Source organism: Hemicordylus capensis, chromosome 4, assembly GCF_027244095.1.
Source record: "Hemicordylus capensis ecotype Gifberg chromosome 4, rHemCap1.1.pri, whole genome shotgun sequence".
Lineage (NCBI taxonomy): Eukaryota > Metazoa > Chordata > Lepidosauria > Squamata > Cordylidae > Hemicordylus > Hemicordylus capensis.
In genome coordinates, this window is record NC_069660.1 from 126004031 (window position 1) to 126027948 (window position 23918).

Genomic DNA, 23918 nt, shown 5'->3' on the forward strand with positions numbered 1-23918 from the left:
ATTGTGAGAACCACCAGGCCTGGCTGCGAGCCCGGTGGTTCTTGAGCGGCTAAATCCTCTGGGAAGTACCAGGAAATATGAATAACAACCAGCTGAAACACAATGCAGATGAGTACCACGGATTGGGGAACTGGTGCATCCTCATTGCCTAATAAGGGAATGAGGGTCTGACTCTATTAGACTCTGGGGTGGGACTGAAGAAGAGGAGAATGAGCACTTGATAGCCTGTCTGGTGGAGTGGATAAAATACTGGACTTTGCCTGGGGAGACCTCGGTTCAGGTCCCTGCTTGGGATTAAAGTTGTAGCCCACAGGCCACTCACTGAGGTCATTCACACAATCAAAAACTGTGGAACTATTCTGACGATCAGTGGAAAGCAGGCTAAGGGTGCTTAGCCCGCTCTCCACCGATTGTGAGACTCACCGGGCTCGCAGCCGAGCCTGGTTGAGTCAAAGTAGGTCACCAGCTTATGTAGCCCGCTTAAGTGCTCCGCTAAACCGGGCTTCCCGATCATGAGTTGCCGCGGCATGGCTCTGTGCCGCAGCTACTCATGAGTAGACCCCCAGAGGGGAGGTAAAAAGCCGCCTCCCAGCTCTGGGGGTCTCATGCCCTGTACACTTGCACAGGGCATGCTGGAGCTTCTGGGGGCCAATCAGCCCCCGCTGCCCCCAGCACCCACTGGCTCCGTTATGGAGCCAGCAGTCATGTGGGTGGCTGGTTCACCCGCCCAGAGCAGACTGTCTGCTCGTGTGCAGGGAGAGTGGGCTAGGCCTGCTCTCCCCGCTCACCCTTACAAAGCGGGTCTCACTGATCGTGAGACCCGCCCGTGTGTTCTACCAGGGTTTGGGAGCTGGGTTTGCTCCCAGTTTTTGGTTGTGTGGAAGCAAGGTTAGAGGAAAAACTGGGTAGCTTTTTCTCCTACCTTGCTTCCACACAATCACTTCTACCCAGGTTTTCCCCTAACCTTGCTTCCATACAATCAAAAATTGGGAGTACACACAGTTCCCAAACTCAGGTAAAACACAGTTTTTGATTGTGTGAATGACCTCATTGGGGCTATTCTGACGATCACAAAAATTGGGCTAGGAAAGCCTAGCCCGATTTTTGTGGGTCGTCAGAACCACCGGGCTCGCAGCCAAGCCCAGTGGTTCTGGAGCGGCTAACCCGCTCCTGTAGCCCACCCCTTAGCCCAGGTTTGCAGAGTGAGCGCTCTGCAAACCCGGGCTATCTGCGACTGCGTGCTGTGGCTACCCGTGAGTAGACCCCCGGACGGGAGGCTTAAAAGCAGCCTCCCGGCTCGGGGTTCTCCCCAGTATGCCCTGTGCACTCGCGCAGGGCATACTGGGGCTTCCGGGGGCCACACAGCCCCCAAGCTCCCCAGCCTTCCGTCTCCGTCTCGGAGCCGTCAATCATGTGGGCAGCCGATCCAGCCGCCCAGGGCTCCCTCCCCGCTCGTGAGTGGGGAGAGCGGGCTCAGCCTTCTCTTCCCGCGCACTTCCCCAAACCGGGTCTCACGGATCGTGAGACCCGGCTCATTGTGTGCTAGCAAAGTAGGAGGAAAAGCTGTCCAGGTTTTCCTCCTAACTTGCTTCCACACAGAGGCTCTTCTCATGATCCATGAGAAGAGCTTCTAGGGGGTTAGCAGGGAGAGTGGGCTTAGCCCGCTCTCCCCGCACACGAGGAGGACAGCAGCACTGGGCGCCTGGATTGGCCGCCCACACAACTGCCAGCTCCATTACGGAGCCAGCGGGGGCTTGGAGGATCAGGGGCCACGAGGCCCCTGGAAGCACCAGTATGCCCTGTGCGAGTGCGCACAGCATGCTGGAGAGACCCCTGAGCAGGGAGGCTGCTTTTCAGCCTCCCAGTTGGGGGTCTACTCGTGAGTTGCCGCCGCATGGAGCCACGCCACAGCAACTCACGATTACAAAAACCGGGTTTGCAGAGCGCTCGCTCCGCAAACCCAGTTTAAGGGGAGGGGTAGTTTGTCGGGTGACCCGCTTAAGAACCACCGGGCTTGCAGCCAAGCCCGGTGGTTCACATGGTGGAAGAAAATCCGGCTAGCCTCCGTAGGCCGATTTTCTCTCATCGTGTGAATCACCTTACAATCATTTCTACACAGTTTTTCCTCCTACCTTGCTTCTACACAACAAAAAATTGGGAGCATACACAGCTCCCAAACCTGGGTAGGACACAGTTTTCGATTGTGTGAATGATCTCACTCTCTCTTACCTGAGGGGTTTTCGGCATTTTTTAAAAGGTGCACAAAGTTCTTCTCATGATTGGTAAGAAGAGCTTCTTCCGGGTCTGCGGGACGTCTGTGGCTTAGCCCGCTCTCCCTGCAGACGAGCAGTCACTTGTAGCTAGGTGGCCAGATCTGCCGCCCACATGGCTGCCAGCTCCATCATGTCAAGTTCCAGGATGCCCCGCACAGGTGCGTGGGGCATCCTGGAGAGACCCCCGAGCTCAGGGGTCTACTCGTGTGTCACTGCGTGCCGCAGCGACACACAAGCAAAAAAATGTGGTTAACGGAGCACTCGCTCCATTAACCGCATTTAAGGGGAGGGGAAATTAGCCGGGCTAGCCACCTTGGGAGCATCAGGCTCACCTGTGAGCCCGGTGGTTCCCACGATCCCTGGAAATCAAGCTAAGCTCCCTTAGCCCACTTTCCAGGGATCGTGGGAATAACTTCTACTACTTCTTTCTCAAAACGTCAGTGCAGGTACCCCATATAGGCAACCAAACATTGTGACCCCTAGAAGTGAATCTTGCCTACGTTGGTAGAAAATAAAATACAAGCTAAGTGAACCTCCTCTGAAATCAGGCAAACAAACGAACCCTGCTGTAACTTTCTTCCTCCTCCCATCCTTTGGCGCCACATGGCCAGAGATTCACAACATACCCCTGACCTCACTCCTGCTCTCCATGTGACTGGCTGAGACAGCCTCAGGCCACCCCTCCCTCAGCCTGACTGCCGCTAGTCAGCATTTCTCTCACAGCCGAGCCTGTCAATCAGGCTGAGGCAGAGGTGGGTGGAGCCTGAGGACATCAGCAGTCCGTTACAAAGAGAGGAGGAAGGAGGGGTGCTGCCTGACACCCCTCCCCCACCCCTCCTGGAGAGAGAACAAATAGTGTAGCATGCAAGTGAGTCAGGGAGGCTGGAGGTTTCTGTGCACTCCATGCAGCCCCACAATGCTTCAAAGTACCCCCAAGGGTTCAAGTACCCCTAGTTGAAAACACCTGTCTTACCCTAACCTACCTCCCCGCTGCTGTGAGGATAAAACAGGGAAAGCCCATGTACGCTACTCTGAACTCTTAGAAGAAGGGTGGGATACAAGTGTAAACAAACAAAAAGTTTATTCCTCTGCATGGTTATATGCATTTTGCACTCTAGGCTGAGATGGGCAATCAGTGTTAGGGTGTATATCATTTTCTCCCTATTAATTATCTCCAGGGTCTCTTCTAGCTTTTACATATCTCAGCATATTGTTTTATTAACAATAGCTTCCCTTTTTGCCACTGTTTAGTGTGGGTAGCTGCTGCTATGGTAACGTTGACTTTCTCTCCTGCTGGATACACAGCCTTCCACCAACAGCTTTTATGGTGCCGATTTGAAACCCTTGAATGTTTACTTTACACTGGGGTTTTTTTAGCCAAGGATTTGTCAGGAAAGATGGAAGTGTTGTAGCATTTTATGTGATTGCTTCCAGTGTACAGACCACTATTTTTTTTTCTTGGTGCACTAACAAAAATAAATTGAAAATGGGGTGGGGGGTTGAATGTGACAGGTCTGGATACAATGTATACCTTGGTGTATTTCTTTGGCCTACAGCCACATGTGACTTGAAGGTTCTTGTATCTACTTGAGATACATGTTAATGTGAGTGATCTGTTCTGTTCTTTATGGGCTTTAATTATCATATCAGACCTCAGGGTGAAAGTGAAACAGTAAATTTCCATTTAGGGGCTATTTTGTGCATGTAACAAGTAAGTAAGCCTAAGTTTACATAGGAAAAGGCTGAGGCTTTCCTAAATTAGACCTGTACATTTTGTGATGCACCAATTCAAAGGCAGCTCACTAGGAATGTACTGCTTGTCAGATGCTTGGAACTCCATTTTCACAGTTCAGGCAGTGAAAACAGAAGGAGGCTCTCCTCCACATGAGCAGTGCTGAGAGCCTTACCAGGCTCTGCAGGGAGACCAGGCTTAGCTCGCTCACCCCACAGATGAGCAGTCACTCGTTGCTGGGCAGCTGGATCGACTGCCCACATGACTACCGGCTCCATCACGGAGCCGGTAGGGGCTTCAGGGATCGGGGGCCACCTGACCCCCAGAAGTGCCAGGATGCCCCACGTGAGTGTGTGGGGCATCCTGGGGAGACCCCCGAGATGAGGAGGCTTGTTTTAGCCTCCTGGCGGGGATCTCCTCACGAGTCACCATGGCGTGGAGCCGCACCATGGCAACTCACGATAGGGAAAATGGGTTTCGCGGAGCACTCACTCCGCTAACCCCATTTAAGGGGAGAGATTCTTTGGTGGGCTAGCCACCAGAGAACCACCAGGCTCGCCCATGAGCCCGGTGGTTCTCGTGATGGAGGAAAACCGGACTGGGCTCCTTTAGCTCAGTTTCCCCCCATCGTGAGAATAGCCTCCAGGCTTATTGAAACCTGCTGAGCCACCATAGAAAGCTTAGGTACATTAAAAACTGCCTTATACCAAGTCAGTTCATTGGTCCATCTACTTCAGTCTTGTCTACACAGACTGGCATAGACTTCCAGGCAGGATTCTCTCTCAGCCCTATCATGGAGAGGCCAGGAAGGGAAATGGGAATTGTCTGCATGCAAGCATGCAGTTGCTCTTACCAGAGCGGTCCCATCCCCTAAGGCAGGGGTGGGGAACCTTGGCCCTCCAGCTGTTTTTGAACTACAACTCCCACCATCCCCGGCCACTGGCTGGGGATGATGGGAGTTGTAGTTCAAAAGCAGCTGGAGGGCCAAGATTCCCCACCCCTGCCCTAAGGGGAATATTTACAGTATTCATGCATGTAAGTCTCCCATTCAAACGCAAACTGCAGTGGACCTTGCTTAGCAAAGGGGACAATTCACACTTGCCACCACAAGACTAGCTTTCCTGTTGTTCTGCATTTGACTTAGCAGGTTACAAGTGATGCAGGCTTGTCCTAGATGGATTTTTTGCAAAGATGACTGCCAGTTTCCAAGCTGAAAACCATGCTGGTCCCTTCAAAAGCTTTCAAACAGTAAGAAAGGATTCAGCATCTGAACCTCTTGTACCCTTCTCCACCAACCCTGTGCTCATCATCCTGTCTACTGCATGGGCTCCAATCTAAAACCTTGCTTGTTATCACAGTAGGGGGAGAAAGGTAGGTGAGGGGGCTGGTGGGGTAGCAGGTCAAGGCAGCTGTATTCTCATTCTGCTTGAGAGCTTGGAAATCTGGCAGGAGCGATAGGTTGACAGTTGAAAGACCTACTTGCAATCTGCCGCTAGTTTGATGAAAGAAGGAAACAAAACAGGACACACACAAATGCGCGCACACACACACGCGCATATCCTTCCCCTCTTTTTATTTTCAGTCAAGGCAGTGTTGCTTATTGTTCAGGCTCCATGATAAAAGAGCCAGGCTCCTTGACCTCTTAACTGCTGCTCTGACTATGAAATATTGCTGTGACTGTGATTGCGGCCGAGAGCAGAAGGTATGGATGGTACTAATTGGCTAATGCTGTTGAGCAATTGATCTTTTGCCCCGTGAGCCCTGTTGCATGAAGTTCTTCTACATCCTCTTTCATGTCTAGCGTATGTGTGGGGACACTGCGGGGCAATCTGGGCGGCAGTTTCATCAATACGACGGTGACGGTGACACTGTCTTCTCCCTCCATTCCAGATGATGCAGTCTTTCAGCTCCCCTCCCCACCACCCGCCTCCCCCACTTCTCACTATGTGGCTGGGTGATGAATAGCTGCTGGCAGAATATCAAGGCAAACAAGGCAGAGGTGGGCCTGTAGGAAACTTGTAAAGGAAATGGTCCTGCTTGGAACTAGGATTGTACTTTTAAGAAAGATAGATTGACATCCCTTATACACTTGGTTGTGATTTTTTAAAATAAGTTCTCCACTGTTTCCAGTTAAGTGAAGCAGCAACAGAAATGCATGTCGTTTTCCTATGACACGTGATATGGATATGAAGGAATATGATTTTTCCTTCAGTATTATTTGCCCCGAGGACGCCAACTCTCTGCAAAAGTCAGCTCCGTGTCTAGGAAGCTTAAGTTAATGTGGTGTTGATGTCTGAATGCCTCATCCCAGGAGACATGCCTCGTCATTGATTGTTTAATTTACAGTCCCATGACTTGTATAGCTCTGGCTCTGTATACATTTCATGGTTACACTATTAAAAGAGAGATTAAATTGATAAAGAATAATTTGGGCCCTGGGCATACAAGTAAATACCGAGATTCAGAATGTGACTGTGTTAATAATTCATTACCAATATTTGCTGACTTACTTTGATGCAGACAGTACTCTACATATGTTCAGTTCTGTTCATTCTTGTCATCAGATAATTGGTATGATAAATTTGATTTGGTCAGTTTCTGTAAAGAAGGGATGTGCACGAAACAGATTTTGCATTCTGTTTCAAGCTCAAAACAAAACGCAGACGGCTGAAATGGAGAGGAGAGCTGGTCTTGTGGTAGCAAGCATAACTTGTCCCCTTAGTTCTAAGCAGGGTCCACCCTGGTTATTATTATTATTACATTTATATCCCGCTCATCCTACAAGGAGCCCAGAGCGGTGTACTACATACTTAAGTGTCTCCTCACAACAACCCTGTGAAGTAGGTTAGGCTGAGAAAGAAGTGACTGACCCAGAGTCACCCAGCAAGTCTCATGGCTGAATGGGGATTTGAACTCGGGACTCCCTGGTCCTAGGCCAGCACTCTAACCACTACACCATGCTGGCTCTCTGTTCATGTGGTTGCATATGAATGGGAGAACAGAAGTGTGAGCACTGTAAGATATTCCCCTCAGGGGATGGAGCCGCTCTTGGAAGAGCAGAAGGTTCCAAGTTCCCTCCCTGGCTTCTCCAAGATAGGGCTAAGAGAGATTCCTGCCTGCAACCTTGGAGAAGCCGCTGCCAGTCTGTGTAAACAATACTGAGCTAGATAGACCAATGATCTGACTCAGTATTTGGCAGCTTCCTATGTTCCAGTATTCCTAAATGTTTTATCGAACCTTCAGCTGACCTTGGCTGTTTCAACAGAAGAAACTCGAAACGTTTCAAGTGTTTTGGCCATAGGAACCATGGGGGAAGTCAATATACCACATTGTTTCCCATGGGTAGCTCCTAGGGACATCAAAGTGGGTTGGGTGGTAGGGCATAATGGGTGCTACCTTCCACCCGACCTACAAATGAAATGGGCAAGTGGGCAATTTTAAACAAAATTTTAGTCTTTTCCCAAAACTCCCATAGGATCTTGGGGGTTTAGGGGAAAGGTTAAACATTTGTTTAAAATCGCCCACTTGCCCCTTTCTTTTGTGGGTTTTGTGGGTGAAGGTAGTACCCATCATGCCCTACCACACAATACACCTTGGTGTATCTAGAAGCTACCCACAGGGAACAATGGGGTGTTATGCGTTTCTCCATTTTTTATCTATGGCCGGAACAAGCTGCACATGTGCACGCACAAAAGTTTTGCATTGCAATTGGCAATGCATTTTGCAACCCTGCCTTGAAAAACACTACAGAAGCACACCGTAAAAGGGAATCTGTCCCTCTCTACACAGAACACACATTTCAAACACAGTCCCAGAATGGCCAAAAGGGAATCACTGACCCAGAGTCCACTGCCCGCCACAGTGCCTGCACTGGAGTATCATCATTAGCACAAGTTGCTCTCTCACACACAACTACGACTCCTTGAGCCTCTTCTCACAATGCATGAGAAGGGCTAGAGGGCAGTCTGAGGGAAAGGCAGGCTAAACTTACCTTCCCCACAGACATTGGAGGTGCCATTGCTGGGTGTGCTCCCCGCATGCCCAATTTCTCGTACACCGAGGCAGCAGGGAGGGCTGGGGGCTGGAATGTGTTGTCCCGGCCCCCGGAAAAACAATGATGCGCCATGTGAGTGTGGTGCATAATGAGGATCCCCCTTCCCTTCCCAGGAGCCCTGCAGTGTGGCAGCCACAGCTGCAAGTCGAGATGTGCATGACCTGTTGGGGGGACAGTTTGGCAGGGAGGTACCTTTAAGGAGCAGGGAGGGTGCCCTACTCTGCATTCCCCCCACCATACAAGTGACGGGCACTTCCGGTTTGACACTAACTGTGGCTGCAAGGGGGTATACAGCAGCCCTGTGTCAGTGGTTTTGGCGGCAGGGGAAGCACCAGGGTGGGGGGGTTAGGGCTCCATGACGGTTAGGGCTCCATGGCCAATTCGGCCGCCCAGCAATGAATTTCTGCTCGTCTGCAGGGAGAGCGGGCTAAGCCCACTCTCCCCACAGAGCTCGGTGAGGTTCAACATACTGCTCATATAAAAGACTAGGAACGTTTGTGAATGTTTGTGGCATATACCAACTCAGTTAATTGGTATCAGAGGCTTTACTTTCAGAAGTGCAAAACTATGAAGATGGCTGGACAAACATAAGGGCCAAGGGCCAAATAGAGGGTGTGTGCGTGTCTGTGTGTCTGTGTCTTCCCTTTCTTGCTGCAGGCCTTTGCACCTCATCAAATTATTATTAATTATTATTATTATTATTTACATTTATATCCCGCTCTTCCTCCAAGAAGCCCAGAGCGGTGTACTACATACTTGAGTTTCTCTTTCACAACAACCCTGTGAAGTAGGTCAGAGAAATGACTGGCCCAGAGTCACCCAGCTAGTTTCATGGCTGAATGGGGATTTCAGCTCGGGTGTCCCCAGTCCTAGTCCAGCACTCTGTTCTGAAGAGTTCCTTGACCTTTGGGAGCAGCTTTTCAGAAGCAACTCAGATTGCCATGTGATGATAGAAGCTGAATGCTCCTTTGCATGCATGGTTTGCAGAGCTTGGAATCCCAGCCAAGTTTTCTTATATAACTTGCATAAAATGCATAAACATTACATTGAATTAGTGTAGGAAAAACTCCTCAACAAAGCATTAAGATACAACCATTTCCAATCTTCACTTAGAGTGGGCAAGTACTGTATAGAACAAGAGTACATGACAATTGAGTGAGAAACTAAAGTGGACACAGCCATGCTTTGTTGAGGTGTGCCTTTTGCCAATGTGGGAGAAATGAGCATTGCTGCAGGGAACTGTAGTCGGCAGCTCCCAATGGTGAGAGTGGGGCTATCCCATCCTCTGTTATCTGCTTCATAAGAACATAAGAACAGCCCTGCTGGATCAGGCCCAAGACCCATCTAGTCCGGCATTCTGTTTCGCACAGTGGCCCACCAGATGCCATTGGAAGCCACAGGCAGGAGTTGAGGGCGTGCCCTCTCTCCTGCTGTTACTCCCCCGCAACTGGTACTCAGAGGCATCCTGCCTTTGAGGCTGGAGGTGGCCTGTAGCCCTCCAGCTAGTAGCCATTGATAGACCTCTCCTCCATGAAGTTATCCAAACCCCTCTTAAAGCCATCCAGGTTGTTGGCTGTCACCACATCCTGTGGCAGAGAGTGCCACAAGTGGATCACGCATTGTGTGAAATAATACTTCCGTTTGTTGGTCCTAGACCTCCTGGCAATCAATTTCATGGAGTGAAGAATTTCTCTCTCTCCACCAAGTTTAAGGAAAGCATTCATGTTCTTTCTGCCATTCTTCTGCTTAGATGTCCATCAAAGAAGACAACCTCTGACTGTCCTTGTAAAAGGTTCTGTATTAGTTTAGGTCAAAATGATTGAATATTGGGATGACACCTATGACAAATTCATTTATCCTGTGACAAAGTCACCTGATTCTCGTTGCCACCAAAACAATCATGATCTACTGTTTCCTTTGTAAACACATTAATTTCCTTCTTCAGCAGCTGGTTTGGACTTAGGTTGTGGGATAGAATCACAAAAAATGTCACTACGCTTAAAAAGTAAAAGGTATAACTTTTATTTTAACAAGGCAGAATGTAAGGGTTTTTTTCAAAAATCGGGCTAGGAAAATCCTAGCCCGACTTTTGTGATCGTAAGAACCACTGGAGCGGCTAACCCGCTCCTGTAGCCCGCCACTTAGCCTGGGTTTGCAGAGCGAGTGCTCTGCAAACCTGGGCTATCTGCTCATGAGTGGCCGTGGTGCGGCTCTGCACCGTGGCTACTCATGAGTAGACCCCCGGCCAGGAGGCTTAAAAGCAGCCTCCCAGCTCGGGGGTCTCCCCAGTATGCCCTGCACGCTCGCACAGGGCATACTGGGGCTTCTGGGGGCCGCGTGGCCCCTGAGCTCCCCAGCCCCCGCCATCTCCGTCTCGGAGCCGGCCGCCCAGGGCTCCCTTCCCACTCAGCGCCCTAAACCAGGTCTCACTAATCGTGAGACCCGGTCCGCTGTATAATAAAAATAAGTTTCCTATGAGGTTGTTAAGGCTGTAGCTTCAACTAGGAAGATCCAGTTACCCACCACCACCTTTGTTATAATCCAGCCTCCAGTTGTCCCTTCTTGTCCAGAATGTCTTGTTTAACTGCTCTCTGAGGCTATTCTCATGACCAGCCTAACCTTGCCTGGGCTGCTCCAAGCAGAGTTAGGCTGGTCGTGAGAAGTGGCGAGATCCTCGCTGATCCCTCTGCTCCCCGCCCACCTAACCCCCTTAGCAAACTGGGCTTTTTTTTAGCCAAGTTTAAGAGTGTGCTTGCACCCTTACCCTGGCTACAGGGTATAGGAGTCACAGAGATGGGCGCATACAGCGCCCGTCTGATGGGGAAAATCCCCAATGCAACATGTGTATCACGCATTGCACTGAGGGGTGCCTGGAGGCAACAAGTTCCGGCCCGAAATCTTTCCACTCTGCTCCGTGCTTCACAGAGCTGCGAGCAGCATGGCTGTCCGTATGGGTACGCAGGAAGCACGCTGAAGAAGGAAATTTCGGTCATTGGGGCGGTGGGGTGGGGTTAAGTGCAGCCTTCCCCTTGCGCCCTCCCAGCCTGCCCAGGACGATCGTGTGATTCGCCCCTACGTAATTAGCTGCCCAATCTAGTTTGTTTCTTTTCCTTTTCTTAACAACAGGAAGCTGAACTGTACGTTGTTTTACTGATGCTGCATTAGCAAAGTATCAGGCTTTCACCTCGAGGGGCAGCCAAAGATATTGTGGCATTTGAGGTGAGGCATAAAACCTGGCCTTGCTCTATTATTATTATTATTATTATTATTATTATTATTATTATTATTATTATTATTATTTCAATTTCTATACCGCCCTTCCAAAAATAGCTCAGGGCGGTTTACAAAGAGAAACAATAAATAAATAAGATGGCTCTCTGTCCCCATAGGGCTCACATTCTAAAATGAAACATAAACATAAAAGACTGCTCTATGCGCCTGATAGGAACTAGCCCCCTTTCAAAACCAGCCGTCACAAGCTTTGAATGTGCATGAGAGACAGGGAGCTAGCAGCCTTTCCTCTCCTCGTGCTTCTTGCAAGCTCTGCAAGGGCTGTGAGCAGAGATGCTCATTGCACAGTTTGCAAGGGTCGGATCTGGCCCCGAAGACTGCTCCAATGGCAGTGGTTGGCAGGGGGCATCAGTCATGTCACCCTGCTGGCATCCCAGCAATCTGCCTCACCTTCCCAGATGAAAGGCCCACCCTGGCTCACCTCAGAAAGCTCCTGCTAATGCTGCGCTGGTAATCATTCCTCCCACCTCAGCACTTTCCTGGGCTTTCCTCTTGGTGACCTAAGCAGCCTTTCCCCCCTCCAAGTTTTCCTGCCCTCCTCAGTTCACCTGTGACCCCTGTTCAGTCTCAAGCAACTGTAAAAACCCTCCAGCCGTTCTTCTCCCAACTGTTATCCCCCCCCCAACCCGACTGCCTTCCAACAGCAGTCTCACCAGCCCCGTTAAAGCCACACCCCTCAGCACACTCCTTAGCAACAGTTACTAGGTGAAGCTCCACATAACAATACAGCAGTCAAAGCAAGAAGCGATCCATATCCCCAACTAAAACAAACAGATCATCCACAGTTATCTTCCCACTTTTACTGGAAGATACGAGACTTGTTCAGGCAGCAGAGAATAGAAGAAAAGCAGGAGCATACTGGCTGGCCTTCTGTCCCATGCTGACACACTGAGCCCTTTCTCACAATCAGTGAGAAGGGGCTCCGATCTGCAGGGCAGGAAGCCTTAAAATACCTCTCTGGAAGATGATCAAGGGCTCCTTCATGGGTGGCCGGATCACCCGCCCAGACGATTGCTGGCTACTGCGTGGAGGGTCGGGGGCTGGAATGTGTCTTCCCAGTCCCCAGAATTCCTATAATGTGTGGTACATAATAGGGATCCTCCTGGCACTGACTGGGAGGCTACTTGCATGTAGATGCTGTGCAGAGCCGCACAGCACTGACACACGAGCGCTGAGCCTGTTTAAGGGCACCCTTGCACCTAAAACCTAAAAGGAGGAGAGCTGGTCTTGTGGTAGCAAGCATGACTTGTCCCATTAACTAAGCAGGGTCTGCCCTGGTTGCATATGAATGGGAGACCAAAAGTGTGAGCACTGTAAGATCTTCCCCTCAGGGGATGGAGCTGCTCTGGGAAGAGCAGAAGGTTCCAAGTTCCCTGCCTGGCTTCTCCAAGATAGGGCTGAGAGAGGTTCCTGCCTGCAACCTTGGAGAAGCCGCTTCCAGTCTGTGAAGACAATACTGAGCTAGATAGACCAATGGTCTGACAGTATATGGCAGTTTCCTATGTTCCTAACCTGGGCTAAGCAGTGGGCTACCTAAGCCGGTTTGCCGCCATGCCATCACCAGGAGCCATGTGGCTTGCTGGCAAAACCAGCTGGCCTTCCTTAGCCCAGTTTTGCCTCTGTGTGTGAATAGCCCCACTCTGTGGACAGATCCCAAGCTTTTTCCACATTCAGCAGAGACAAGTGCTGGAGCCAAAAAGAGTTTCTGTACATGTTCTTGAATCCTAGTCAGCCCGGGTTCCAGAACACAAAGAGAAATTCTTCTCAGGTTCAGCACTTGCGTCTATAGATATTGTAGTAGTAGTAGTAGATGATAAGCACTGAGAGCAGGGAGAGGAGGGGTGTGGCCATGGAGCATATTAGTGTGATGGGTGTGGTTAGCTTGTAAGCACTTCCAGACTGTGATGAAGTCATATATAAGTCTCACCTCATTATTTTTCTTGGCAACCGCTGGATATATAGTTGTTGGATAGGAAAAGTCAGAGATTAATCTTATTCTGAGCTTATTCAGCCTTCATGCAAAGCCCCAGGTAAAGGCTGGTTCTGCATGACATTCCTGAGCCACAGAAGGATGTTCTCCCCTCTCTCCTGCCCAGGTGAACATTACTTCTAATATGGATGTAAATGGTGGATTGCAATAAACAAAGAGCAGTCATGATGTCCAAAATGACCCATCTTGGTTTATTCTGACATACTGAGGCGATTCTCACGATCGCCGAAAAGCGGGCTAAGGGAGCCTAGCCCACTTTCTGGCAACAGTGAGAACCACTGGGCTCATAGTTGCGCCCGGTTGCTCTCAAGCGGGTTACCCGCTTGCGGAGCCCTCCCCTAAGCCCCACTTACGGAGCCCTCCCCTAAGCCCGCTAGGAGCGAGTGCTCCACTAACCTGGGCTCTACGATTGTGTGTTGCCATGGTGCGGCTCCGCGCCATGGCAACTCACGAGGAGACCCCTGACCGGGAGGCTAAAAAGCAGCCTCCCGGCTTAGGGTCTCTCCAGCATGCTCTGCACACTCACACAGAACATGCTGGAACTTCCGGGAGCCAGCAGCCCCTGCCAGCTCCATGATGGAACTGACAGTCGTGTGCACAGCCTATCCAGCCGCCCGGGGAGGGCTCGATGATTGTCTGTGGGGAGAGCGGGCTTAGTGGGCTCACGATCAGAGGGGGAGCCATGGGCGGCCGGATCGGCCGCCCACACGATTGCCGGCTCCGTGACGGAGCCAGCGGAGCCTGGGGAGCTCGGGGGCCACGCGGCCCCCAGAAGCTCCAGTATGCCCTGCACAAGTGCGCAGGGCATGCTGGGGAGACCCCCAGAGCCGGGAGGCAGCTTTTCGCACTGCGGCTATTCACGATCTTTAAAACCAGGTTTGCGGAGCGCTCGCTCCACAAACCTGGTTTTAGGGCAGGGGTAGTTAGGCAGGTTACCCACCTAGGAAGCACCGGGCTCACAGCCAAGCCTGGTGGTTCACACGATGGGGCAAAATCGAGCTAGCCTCCACTAGCCCAATTTTGCCCCATCGTGTGAATAGCCTTAGTATTTTCTTTCAAGTACATAGGTTAGAATAAACCAGTATGAGTTGGTTCAGATGTGTCTACTAATCTTGGTTTCTTGTAAGCTAAATCACAAGTAGATTTTTGGGCAGGGGGGAGGAGAGTGTGCTCTCCCAAGGCTCGGGCAAGTTGTGTGGAACCAGGATTTAACCATGGTTCCATGTTATGTTTGAGCCAACCCACTGTGTGTAGCATACAGTTTACCTAAATGACTAGCTCTTTGTGACATTCCAAGAACAATTTAAATAATAGAGGTTTGGAGTGTGTGTAGTAGTAGTAGTAGCAGTAGCAGCAGCAGCAGCAGTAGTAGTAGTAAATATATTGACTTAGGCTAGAATGAGACAGTATAGCAGATGTGTGGCTGCTGCTGAAAACAGCAACCTGGCATCTCTTTTGCTCTTTCCCAGGGAAGGGTATTCAACATGTCATTGCACTGCAACCTTTCCTGCCTCTCCTCCATCTCATTGGCTGCCACTGGTAGAGCAGGGCAACTTGCAGTGTGATGGCATCATGTGTTGAGTATGCCTAGATATTCTGGAGAAAACAACACGGGGATTCTGTTTCCAGCAGAAAGTAGCCACACATCTGCTGTTACTTGGAGCCCAAAGTCCACTTCAGACATTATGCTATCCATGTGGTTTCTACTTGGAATCCATTCCAAACCCTAATAAACAATTGCATGGTATGGGCTTTTTGTGAAGTGGAACATAGGAAACTGCCATATACTGAGTCAGACCATTGATCTATCTAGCTCAGTATTGTCTACACAGACTGGCAGCGGCTTCTCCAAGGTTGCAGGCAGGAATCTCTCTCAGCCCTATCTTGGAGAAGCCAGGGAGGGAACTTGGAACCTTCTGCTCTTCCCAGAGCGGCTTCATCCCCTGAGGGGAATATCTTGCAGTGCTCACACATCAAGTCTCCCATTCATATGCAACCAGGGCAGACCCTGCTTAGCTATGGGGACAAGTCATGCTTGCTGCCACAAGACCAGCTCTCCTCTCCTGGTTTAGTTTTCACATGGCTCGGCCTGACTTAACCATACTGGTGAAAACCATTTTAAAAGAACAGTTTTACGGCATAATTCAAGTGGGCCCACCTCAGATACAAGTTTAATGTGATTTACCATGGAGAGAGCAACACTCTTGCAGTTCTCAGTTTTCATAGCCATCATGCTTCCTGCATAACCACTAAAGCCGGCCAGCCTGAGATACTGCTATATTTGGCAGTTTATAACAGGCACAGGCAACTTCAGCTCTCCACCTCTTGTTGAACTACAACTCCCATCACTCCCATCCACAATTTATATTATATACCAGTCCCTGGTATATAATATACTTAATGGACTGGTTTATAAAATATTCTGCCAGTAATATGTATACTTCAGTATAAAGCAGGGTGGATAACATTTTTTAAATCCAATTTTTAACCATGTAAAGAGGATTGGGGAAAATTAAATATTGTCAGTTCCTCTTATTTAAAAATAACTCAGTTAAACATTATATCTACATGCATGCATATTAAGCTTACACATCTAATATCTTAAAACTGATTAAGTGGCCCACTGTCAAGCATATAATTTAAGGTAGGGCCACAGAACTTTGGCCCTCCAGCTTCTGTTGGACCACAGCTCCCATCATCATGGGAGATGCGAGCTGGTCTTGTGGTAGCAAACATGACTTGTCCCCTTAGCTAAGCAGGGTCTGCCCTGGTTGCATATGAATGGGAGACTAGAAGTGTGAGCACTGCAAGATATTTGCCTCAGGGGATGGAGCTGCTCTCGGAAGAGCAGAAGGTTTCAAGTTCCCTTCCTGGCTTCTCCAAGATAGGGCTGAGAGAGATTCCTGCCTGCAACCTTGGAGAAGCTGCTTCCAGTCTGTTTAGACAATACTGAGCTAGATAGACCAATGGTCTGACTCAGTATATGGTAGCTTCCTATCTTCCTATCTTCCATCCTCAGCCGCAGTGGCCAATGATGAGAACTGATGGGAATTGTAGTCCAACAACAGCTGAGAGGAGGTGAAGTTCTAAAGCCCGGCTTAAGGGCTACTTTTCAGTGGCTGACATGATGCACAGCCTTTTATCACCCTAACACTTTGCCCTGATGCATAACTTTTTATCACCCTAACACTTTGCCCTGGGGCTGTTGCAAAGACCTATGGTAGCATTGGGGCTGCTCAGAACAAGTGGTTGTGCTAGTAGTGTTTTTCCTATTTGCTGCAATGGGGGAAATAGCAGAAGTGCTGTTAGTGCAACCACTCATTCTGAGCAGCCCCGCCACTGCCAAGGGTGACAGGAGGCTGTGCATCATGTCAGCCGATGTAAATAAAGAACCACGGAAAAATAACTTTTTTAGGTCAAGCATTATACATTTGACACGGTCGGTCATATAATATATTGTTGTTATGGGTGTTATAATGAGGTCCAGGGACTGGTAAGCCATCACAGGCACTAGGATCCATTCCCTATCTCTAGAAGATGCCATCTTGAATATTGCTATGAGGATCATGCGTTGTGCTTTTCTTGGGGAACTTGTGCTGTATACTGCTGTTTTTCTGCTGTTTAACTAGTTGAATTCTGCACTTTGCTGAGTTCTCAGATTATAAATATTTATTCTTTATTAAAAAGACTATTTCCTTTTCGCCTTGTGAAAATGCACTGCTCTAATCAGTAACTGTGAACTCTTGCCTCTGACATCCATGATTAGCAAAGTTATCCTTTAAATAAACCTTGAATCAATGTCACATTACTCAAATTAATTCAAAAACAAAACAAAAATGTCTGTTTATATGAATTCTGTGAAGTATACCCTTGTAAGTCGAGTTTGTATTCTATTTTGTTGGAAATCAATATGTTTTAGTAGTTAGATTAACTAAATAGTAGTATAAATTGTTGTTTAGGAAATATATGGTCTATTATGGGAATCAGTGATTTAAATACTTTTTTCTCGATGATTTAAATCATTATTTTGACTGCTATGGTTTAAATCTATCAAAACCAAAGGTTATCTCCACAAACCACTTTGTCAGATTAGTTTACCTTGAATCTTTCAGTTTTCTATTATCTATAATAGTGAAGATCTTTCTGACCTCTAGTGGTTTTTACCATGAATTACCATTATTACATAATTGTGACGATCAAGGGGTTTTGTTTTTTGCGGGGCGTGGGAGAGTTGACTTTACAAAAAAGAATCAATATGTTTTGGGGAAAGTAGTGTGTTCATGTGTTAATATGTGATAGGATGAACTTGATTATTATTTTTGTATGTATAAATAATCAGATAAACATAATTTGGTACAATAAGATATGAGGCTGTTTGTTTGTTTTAGATATTTATATTCCACTTCCTTAGGCGAAGCTCTCAAAGCATTCACTCACACACACACTCTGGAGCTCCCTGTTATTTGAGATCCTCCTAATCTCAGAGCTTGACCTTTTTGTTTTGAATTTTATTGTTCTCTCTTTTTGTTCTCCAGTTTGAATGTTTTTAAACTGAAAGGCAGTCTAAACTGAAAGTTTCAGTAAATACATCTTCTCTGTTTTATGCACAAAACAAGAAAGGGTATTCTGAATAGAAAATCTAATGAGAAACTGTTATAAGATCAGTAAACATTAACCTTGCTTCCACCCTGCAGTTCTGAGGCTGAACACAGGAGTGTTCTCTTTGACACAGGAGTGTTGCATCTACAGTGGGAGATCCACATCTGCATTTGGTATATTTCTTTATAGATTATGGAAGTTGTATTGGTTCATGGCCATTATATGAATTTACATTCACTTATTTCAGTGTATTTTGCTTGTACATAATGGCTATCAACCAATTTGCACACAGGAAGCTGTGGCTGCCCCATTTCTTCTGTATTTTGGAAAACTCCATCCTAGTGGGGATAATCATGGAGGATTCACTGGCTGTTCAGTCATATGGAGCTGCATATGTGCATTAGAGTTACCAAATTGGGACAAGTCTGTGTATAGGATCAGGATGTTTATAAAGACTAACTTAAGTAAGCTTCAGTAGGTGTCTCTCATAGTGAACAGCTTCTTCTGTTGCCCACGTAGAGATGTAAAACTATGGGAATGCATCACTCACATTTGGTATTGGCATTATAAGCCACACAATCAGCAGGTTCTCAGGCTGTAGTGCTGTAGCTGCTCAAGTTAAAGCATCCAGAGTAAAATAGTATGATATTGTCTGTATGGTGATCATGATGGAACATTAATCTGGAAAATCACTGCTGTGATTAGATAATGCTGAGGCAAGGAGAACTTGCAAAGTATAAAAATGGATGTTTTTCATAACGATAGTTGTACATTGTGCCTAAGGTGGAATAGAAATGGTTCCATCAATTTTGACTAGGTCGATGTATCAGCACGTGACTAGCAATACCAAAGATTGGAATAACAGAAGTAAAAACAAATGGTTCTATTCCTGGGAACAACTTACAAGTAAGATTTCCATTACACAGGACCTTGAGAACATAAAAATTGAGAGTGGGTTTTTAAAAAATGGTGTTGTGTCTTGCATTTCATATCAGTGTACTGAGAATTGAAATAACATCAGTGTTGTTCCCTGCTACTGTCTCTCCACAGTCCCCCTCCTGACATATTTTAAAATAAGATTCTGGTATTTCTGTTGGGTTTGTAAAGCATATTTTTTTTAACTGGGGGCCTGAATCTGAGTTCCACAATTAAAAGCATTTGTATTCTTCTGACATTCTGTAAATGCTGTAAATTATAAAGAATGCTGTAAATTGTAAAGAATGCTGTAAAGCATTCTGTAAATGCTTCCCCCACTACGTTTGTTTCCCTGCCCCACCCCCCAGCTTTGCAGGCAGAATCGAGTTCAAGAAAGACCAAGATTAAAAATGGCAACAATCCCGGAGGGCAAGATTTAATAAGAGTATGGGGCTGAAGAAGTTAGTACAATCTGTGAAACGAATGCAGTATGAGATTTAGCTGAGTGCTGTCACTGATGAGCCCACGATGCCTCTCCTTGGAATTTCACCAGCAGAACCCTTCAAATGTTTGGTTCTTCTGTCATACCACTTCCCCCTCCTTCTGCATTTTTATTCTTGAAAGAAATAATAGACTTTTTACTATTGATCAAATACATTTGGTTAGTTATCAGGCAAACTTATATTTCAGTCTCATTCATGACTTAGTTTTCATTCTGAGTATTGGTTTCCCTTCATTGCAAATATATTCTGAATCTTTGAAAGGATATTTCTGAATCACAGCAAGAAACACACATTTCTCACATACTTGTCCTTTTGCATCACATTTCTTCAAGTTGTTTAAAAACATGTTGCACCAAGGGCAAAAACAAAATAATTGCTTAATTATATTGGATTCTGCACTGCAGGTCTGATTTTTAATTGGTTTGATTGGCTATGTGATGTCAGAAATGGTGATCATGATCTGTTCAGGCATTTGCTGACCATGTACAGTGTACATGATTACAAAGCCGATTGCAAACCTTGTCCACCTGCACAGATGTACTCTGTAGCCCCATGCCATCCCTGCTGACTGCGAGTACAGTGTTCGTTTGCTATATCTGGGGAGAGATCCTCCCCATGACTGGCAATCTGGTATGGTGTTACACATGTGTTTCCTACAGCAAACCGATAGGATGCAAACAACAAACACTCTGGGTTTGGTATAGGAAACACAAGTGTAACTCCATGTTCCCAATCATGAGGAGGCTCTCTCCCCAGGTAAAGCATTTATCCTTGCAATGAACACTGCACTCATGGGTAGCGGGGATGGTATAACGCCAGGTGTCACCTGAGTACATGCATTATGGAACCACCGTGAGCCACTTTATGAAGGGCGGTATATACATCGAATGAATACATAAATAATCTATTCAGTTTCCAGGCATTTAAGGACGAGTACCTGTCTTCACACTTTTATGGGTTTTCTGCTGGGGGTATCCCTGACTCCTGACCAGAGCCAACCATAGGGGTGGTTGAGCCTGGCAGTCACCCAGGGTGCCTACCTGAAGAGGCTGCCAGGCAGAGCCTGCTGGCTTGCTGTTTGTTGAGTATATGGTTTGTGGTGAGCTTCGGCGACACCAAGCAGGACCAGGGAAGATCTCTGCCTAATTTCTCTCTTATGGTAAGAGAGAGGTGGGGGGCTAGATTGGGGAAAGGATGGAGGGAAAGACCTGGCAGGGAAGGGAGGGAGGGAAGAGCCCTGGCAGCAAAGCAGCAAATTACTAAGAGGTTGCTCTGGGCCACTGTTACGGACATTGCTGGGAATGCCTGGAGACAGTAGTAAAGGTAAAGTGTGCCGTCAAATTGATTTTGACTCCTGGTGCCCACAGAGCCCTGTGGTTTTCTTTGGAAGAATACAGGAGGGGTTTACTATTGCCTCCTCCCGTGCAGTATTAGACAATGCTTTTCAGCATCTTCCTATATCGCTGCTGCCTTATCGACAGGGATTCAAATTAGCGGGGATTTGAACCAGCAACTTTCTGATTCTTAGTCAAGCATTTCCCTGCTGCGCCACTTAAGGAGCATGTTAATGCTGCAAGGTTTTGCAAACCTGCACAAGCAACACAATTGGGTAACACTGATAAATTAGCCATGGGTGGGGGAGCCAAAGGTACTATTTAACCTAAGGTTGGCTCTGATCCTGGCCTACATGTTGTCTACATAAAGTATAAAGCCAGTGAAGCTCTTCTCACAATCCGTGAAAAGAGCTTCTGTCGGGGTTGCCGGGAGAGCAGGCTTAGCCCACTCTCCCCAGAGATGAGAGGCCATTATAGCTGGGCGGACGTATCGGCCACTCACACGGCCACCAGCTCCATCACGGAGCCAGTGGGGGCTGCAGGGATCAAGGGCTGTACGGCCCCCAGAAGTTCCAGGATGCCCTGCGCAAGTGCATGGGGCATCCTGGAGAGACCCCCGAGCCCGGGAGGCTGCTTGCACCCTTCTGGTCAGAGGTCTACTTGTGTGTCACCGCATGCCATGGCGGCACATGAGCAACCAAATGAGGTTAACGGAGCACTCGCTCTGTTAACCTCATTTAAGGGGAGGGGGAATTAGGCGGGCTAGCCGCCTTGGGAGCACCGGGTTCGCCTGCAAGCCCAGTGGTTCCCACGATTCCTGGAAAGCGGGCTAAGCTCCCTGCTTTCTAGGGATCATGGGAATAGCCTCAGTGTGTTTTCATGATGGACTTGGAGCAGGAAGATCCAGGTTCAGATCCCTACTGGGCCATAAAGCTCAGTAGCTGATCTTGGACCAGACACTTTTTTGCCGCCTTACATACCTCACAGGTTTGTTGTGAGGACATAAATGAGGGGGAGGAATCCATATAAACCACCTGAGCTCCTTAGAAGAAGGGTGGATATAAATGTGGGATAATTTTTTTTTAATGCAGCCATTGTGAATGCAACCCCAAAGCAGATGAGGGTATATTAGTATTTGAAGGCAGATGCTATGAAAAAAGAAATCAGGTTGAAGGTCTGCTTCTTCTTGGCTCATCAGTATTCCTTCCTTTCTACAATGGCATCTTAACACTACAGAAAAGAGAACCAGCTGCAATTTGAGGGGTGCAAATATAGGGAGAGCAGTGAAGTGAAAGCTGCATTGCTTCCCAAATGAGGGGAGAAAGACGATATAATTTAGCAGTGCTGTCTTTTTTATCATTGGTTTATCCCGTGTTTGCATTGGCCAAATGACTGTGTTACCTTGGTGTTTGCATATCACAAGCAGGTGATGAGCTTCTCCAGTTTGCCCTCAAGAAAAGTCTTATTTTCCTCCTGCTTTCCCCTCATCCTGATGTAAATGTATGTTAAGCAAAATAGCTGGTAAGCATCGTGTTCTGCAGAGATAAGAACTTTAACATTCATGAGAATTTCAATGTATATGTCTGTTCAAGTGCATGTGTGCTCCTATGCACAGAGAGGCACATTTCAGTGATTTATTGCAGCCTTACAAATTAAGTCCACAGAAATTAATAGCCTGCAAGAGGGCTGGTAGATGTTCCACACAGCAAACTGTAATGAATTGCCATGTGGACTGGCCCCAGCCCATGATTTCTGCCCAAGCTGCCACCAAGAATATCTGGAAGCAGCATAGAGAAAAATTGCGTGTGCATCAGCATGATGAGATGCTTACCCACCAAACAGCTTGCTGCCTGAAGCAGCCAGGGCATAAGATGCAATTTCAAGCAGCATATTGTGAATAGCAGCTTTTAGTCCCAGACCTTGGGAGGAGAGCTGGATTCAAATTCCAGTTCAGCCTTGAACATGCCTTGAGTGAATACAGTTCAACCTAGAATCAGCCAGTGTTGGTGGGTGGCCATAGACCTCAGCAAGATGTTTTTGGTGAGACTGTAGTTTGCTGGAAATTTAAGCAACAAGAGGTTTTTTTTGGGTTTTTTTAAATTAAATGTAGAAGAGCCTTAACTATTGTCGACACAATGAGATTGATTAGCATTAATTACCCTCAGTTAGTGTGTGTGAAAATGCGAGAAACTAAATTTGCACAGTTGCACTTGCTGTCTCCAATACTGCTGAAAGTGCCAGAAATTTTTTAGAGCTGACAGTGGTGGTATAATGTTCTCTGTTATTGTCAAGGCTCTTTGTCAGTTTATTCAGTGGAAAAAATTCAGAAAAACTCTGGTTCTGTCTGTGGTACCATTACTTATGCATAAATTGCTTCTTTAGATTATGGCTTAAACTGGTACTTCTTGCATCTGAATTTTGTTGATATTCTTTAAAAAGGTGCGCACCAACTGTTTTGATCAGTATAGGAATTTAATGAAAAGTGATATTGCTTTCAATTTTTTTCTTATTTCCCCCCCAGATGTATATCACCTACACGATAAAAGCCAGAGGAACAAGGCTAGCAAAACCAGTGCTATGCTTGGGCTTAATGTGCATGGCATTTCTTACTGGTATCAACAGAGTAGCAGAATATCGAAATCATTGGTCAGACGTGATAGCAGGATTTCTAGTTGGTTCTTCTATAGCAGTATTTTTGGTAAGTATAGCCACGTACAAGAAAGATCCATATGGGTTTGGCTGTGAAGGAGTTTTTTACTGTGTTCATTCATCAAAATGCATGCAGTTACCTGAATAAAAACTCTAATAAATGGACATAATTATGTTAATTCAGAACCCAGTATCTGCTGTGATGGACACATAGCTCGCCTTTATATGAGGTTTTCCCATGCGTCCATCCTTTTACCTATATGGAAGTGTCCCCTCCATTGAACTAAAGGGTCAGGCTTTGTAGAAGGAGCTCTGTGTCTATGCTTCTGCACCAACAAGGAATTTGTTAAAAGACTTCTCTTTTAAAGCCATATGAAGTAAAATGAGACTTCTTTGCCTCAGCCTCATTCAAATGCAGCCTGAGGCATTTTTAGAGCTTTTCCATTGATTTAGGGGTTGGAGTGGGTGGGACCAGCATGCTTTGTCATCAGGCCTGTTCTCCTTGCCCTTAAATCTGGCATTAGCAAGCAAACCCCTCCTTCCTGTCCCTTGGGGAAGTGTGGGTTTAGACTGGTCAC

At 47.3% G+C, this 23918-nt stretch overlaps 1 protein-coding gene and 1 long non-coding RNA gene across 5 annotated transcripts in view; one reads left to right on the top strand and one right to left on the bottom strand.

Annotated features, from left to right (window-relative positions):
- Nucleotides 1–23918, top strand: part of PLPPR5 (phospholipid phosphatase related 5) — a 241699-nt gene that overhangs the window by 196813 nt on the left and 20968 nt on the right. For 3 of the 4 annotated variants that reach the window (XM_053248523.1, XM_053248524.1, XM_053248522.1), the window contains one exon: nucleotides 23213–23389. The exons of the other annotated variant lie outside the window; for it this stretch is intronic. In XM_053248523.1, coding sequence (XP_053104498.1) covers nucleotides 23213–23389 — 177 coding nt within the window. The remainder of the gene's footprint in view (nucleotides 1–23212; nucleotides 23390–23918) is intronic. 4 annotated transcript variants of the gene reach the window in all.
- Nucleotides 19259–22237, bottom strand: LOC128324238 (uncharacterized). Its single transcript, XR_008306743.1, has 2 exons — nucleotides 22093–22237; nucleotides 19259–19470 (listed from the first exon to the last, which is right to left on the bottom strand). It is a non-coding gene; the product is annotated as an uncharacterized LOC128324238 (long non-coding RNA).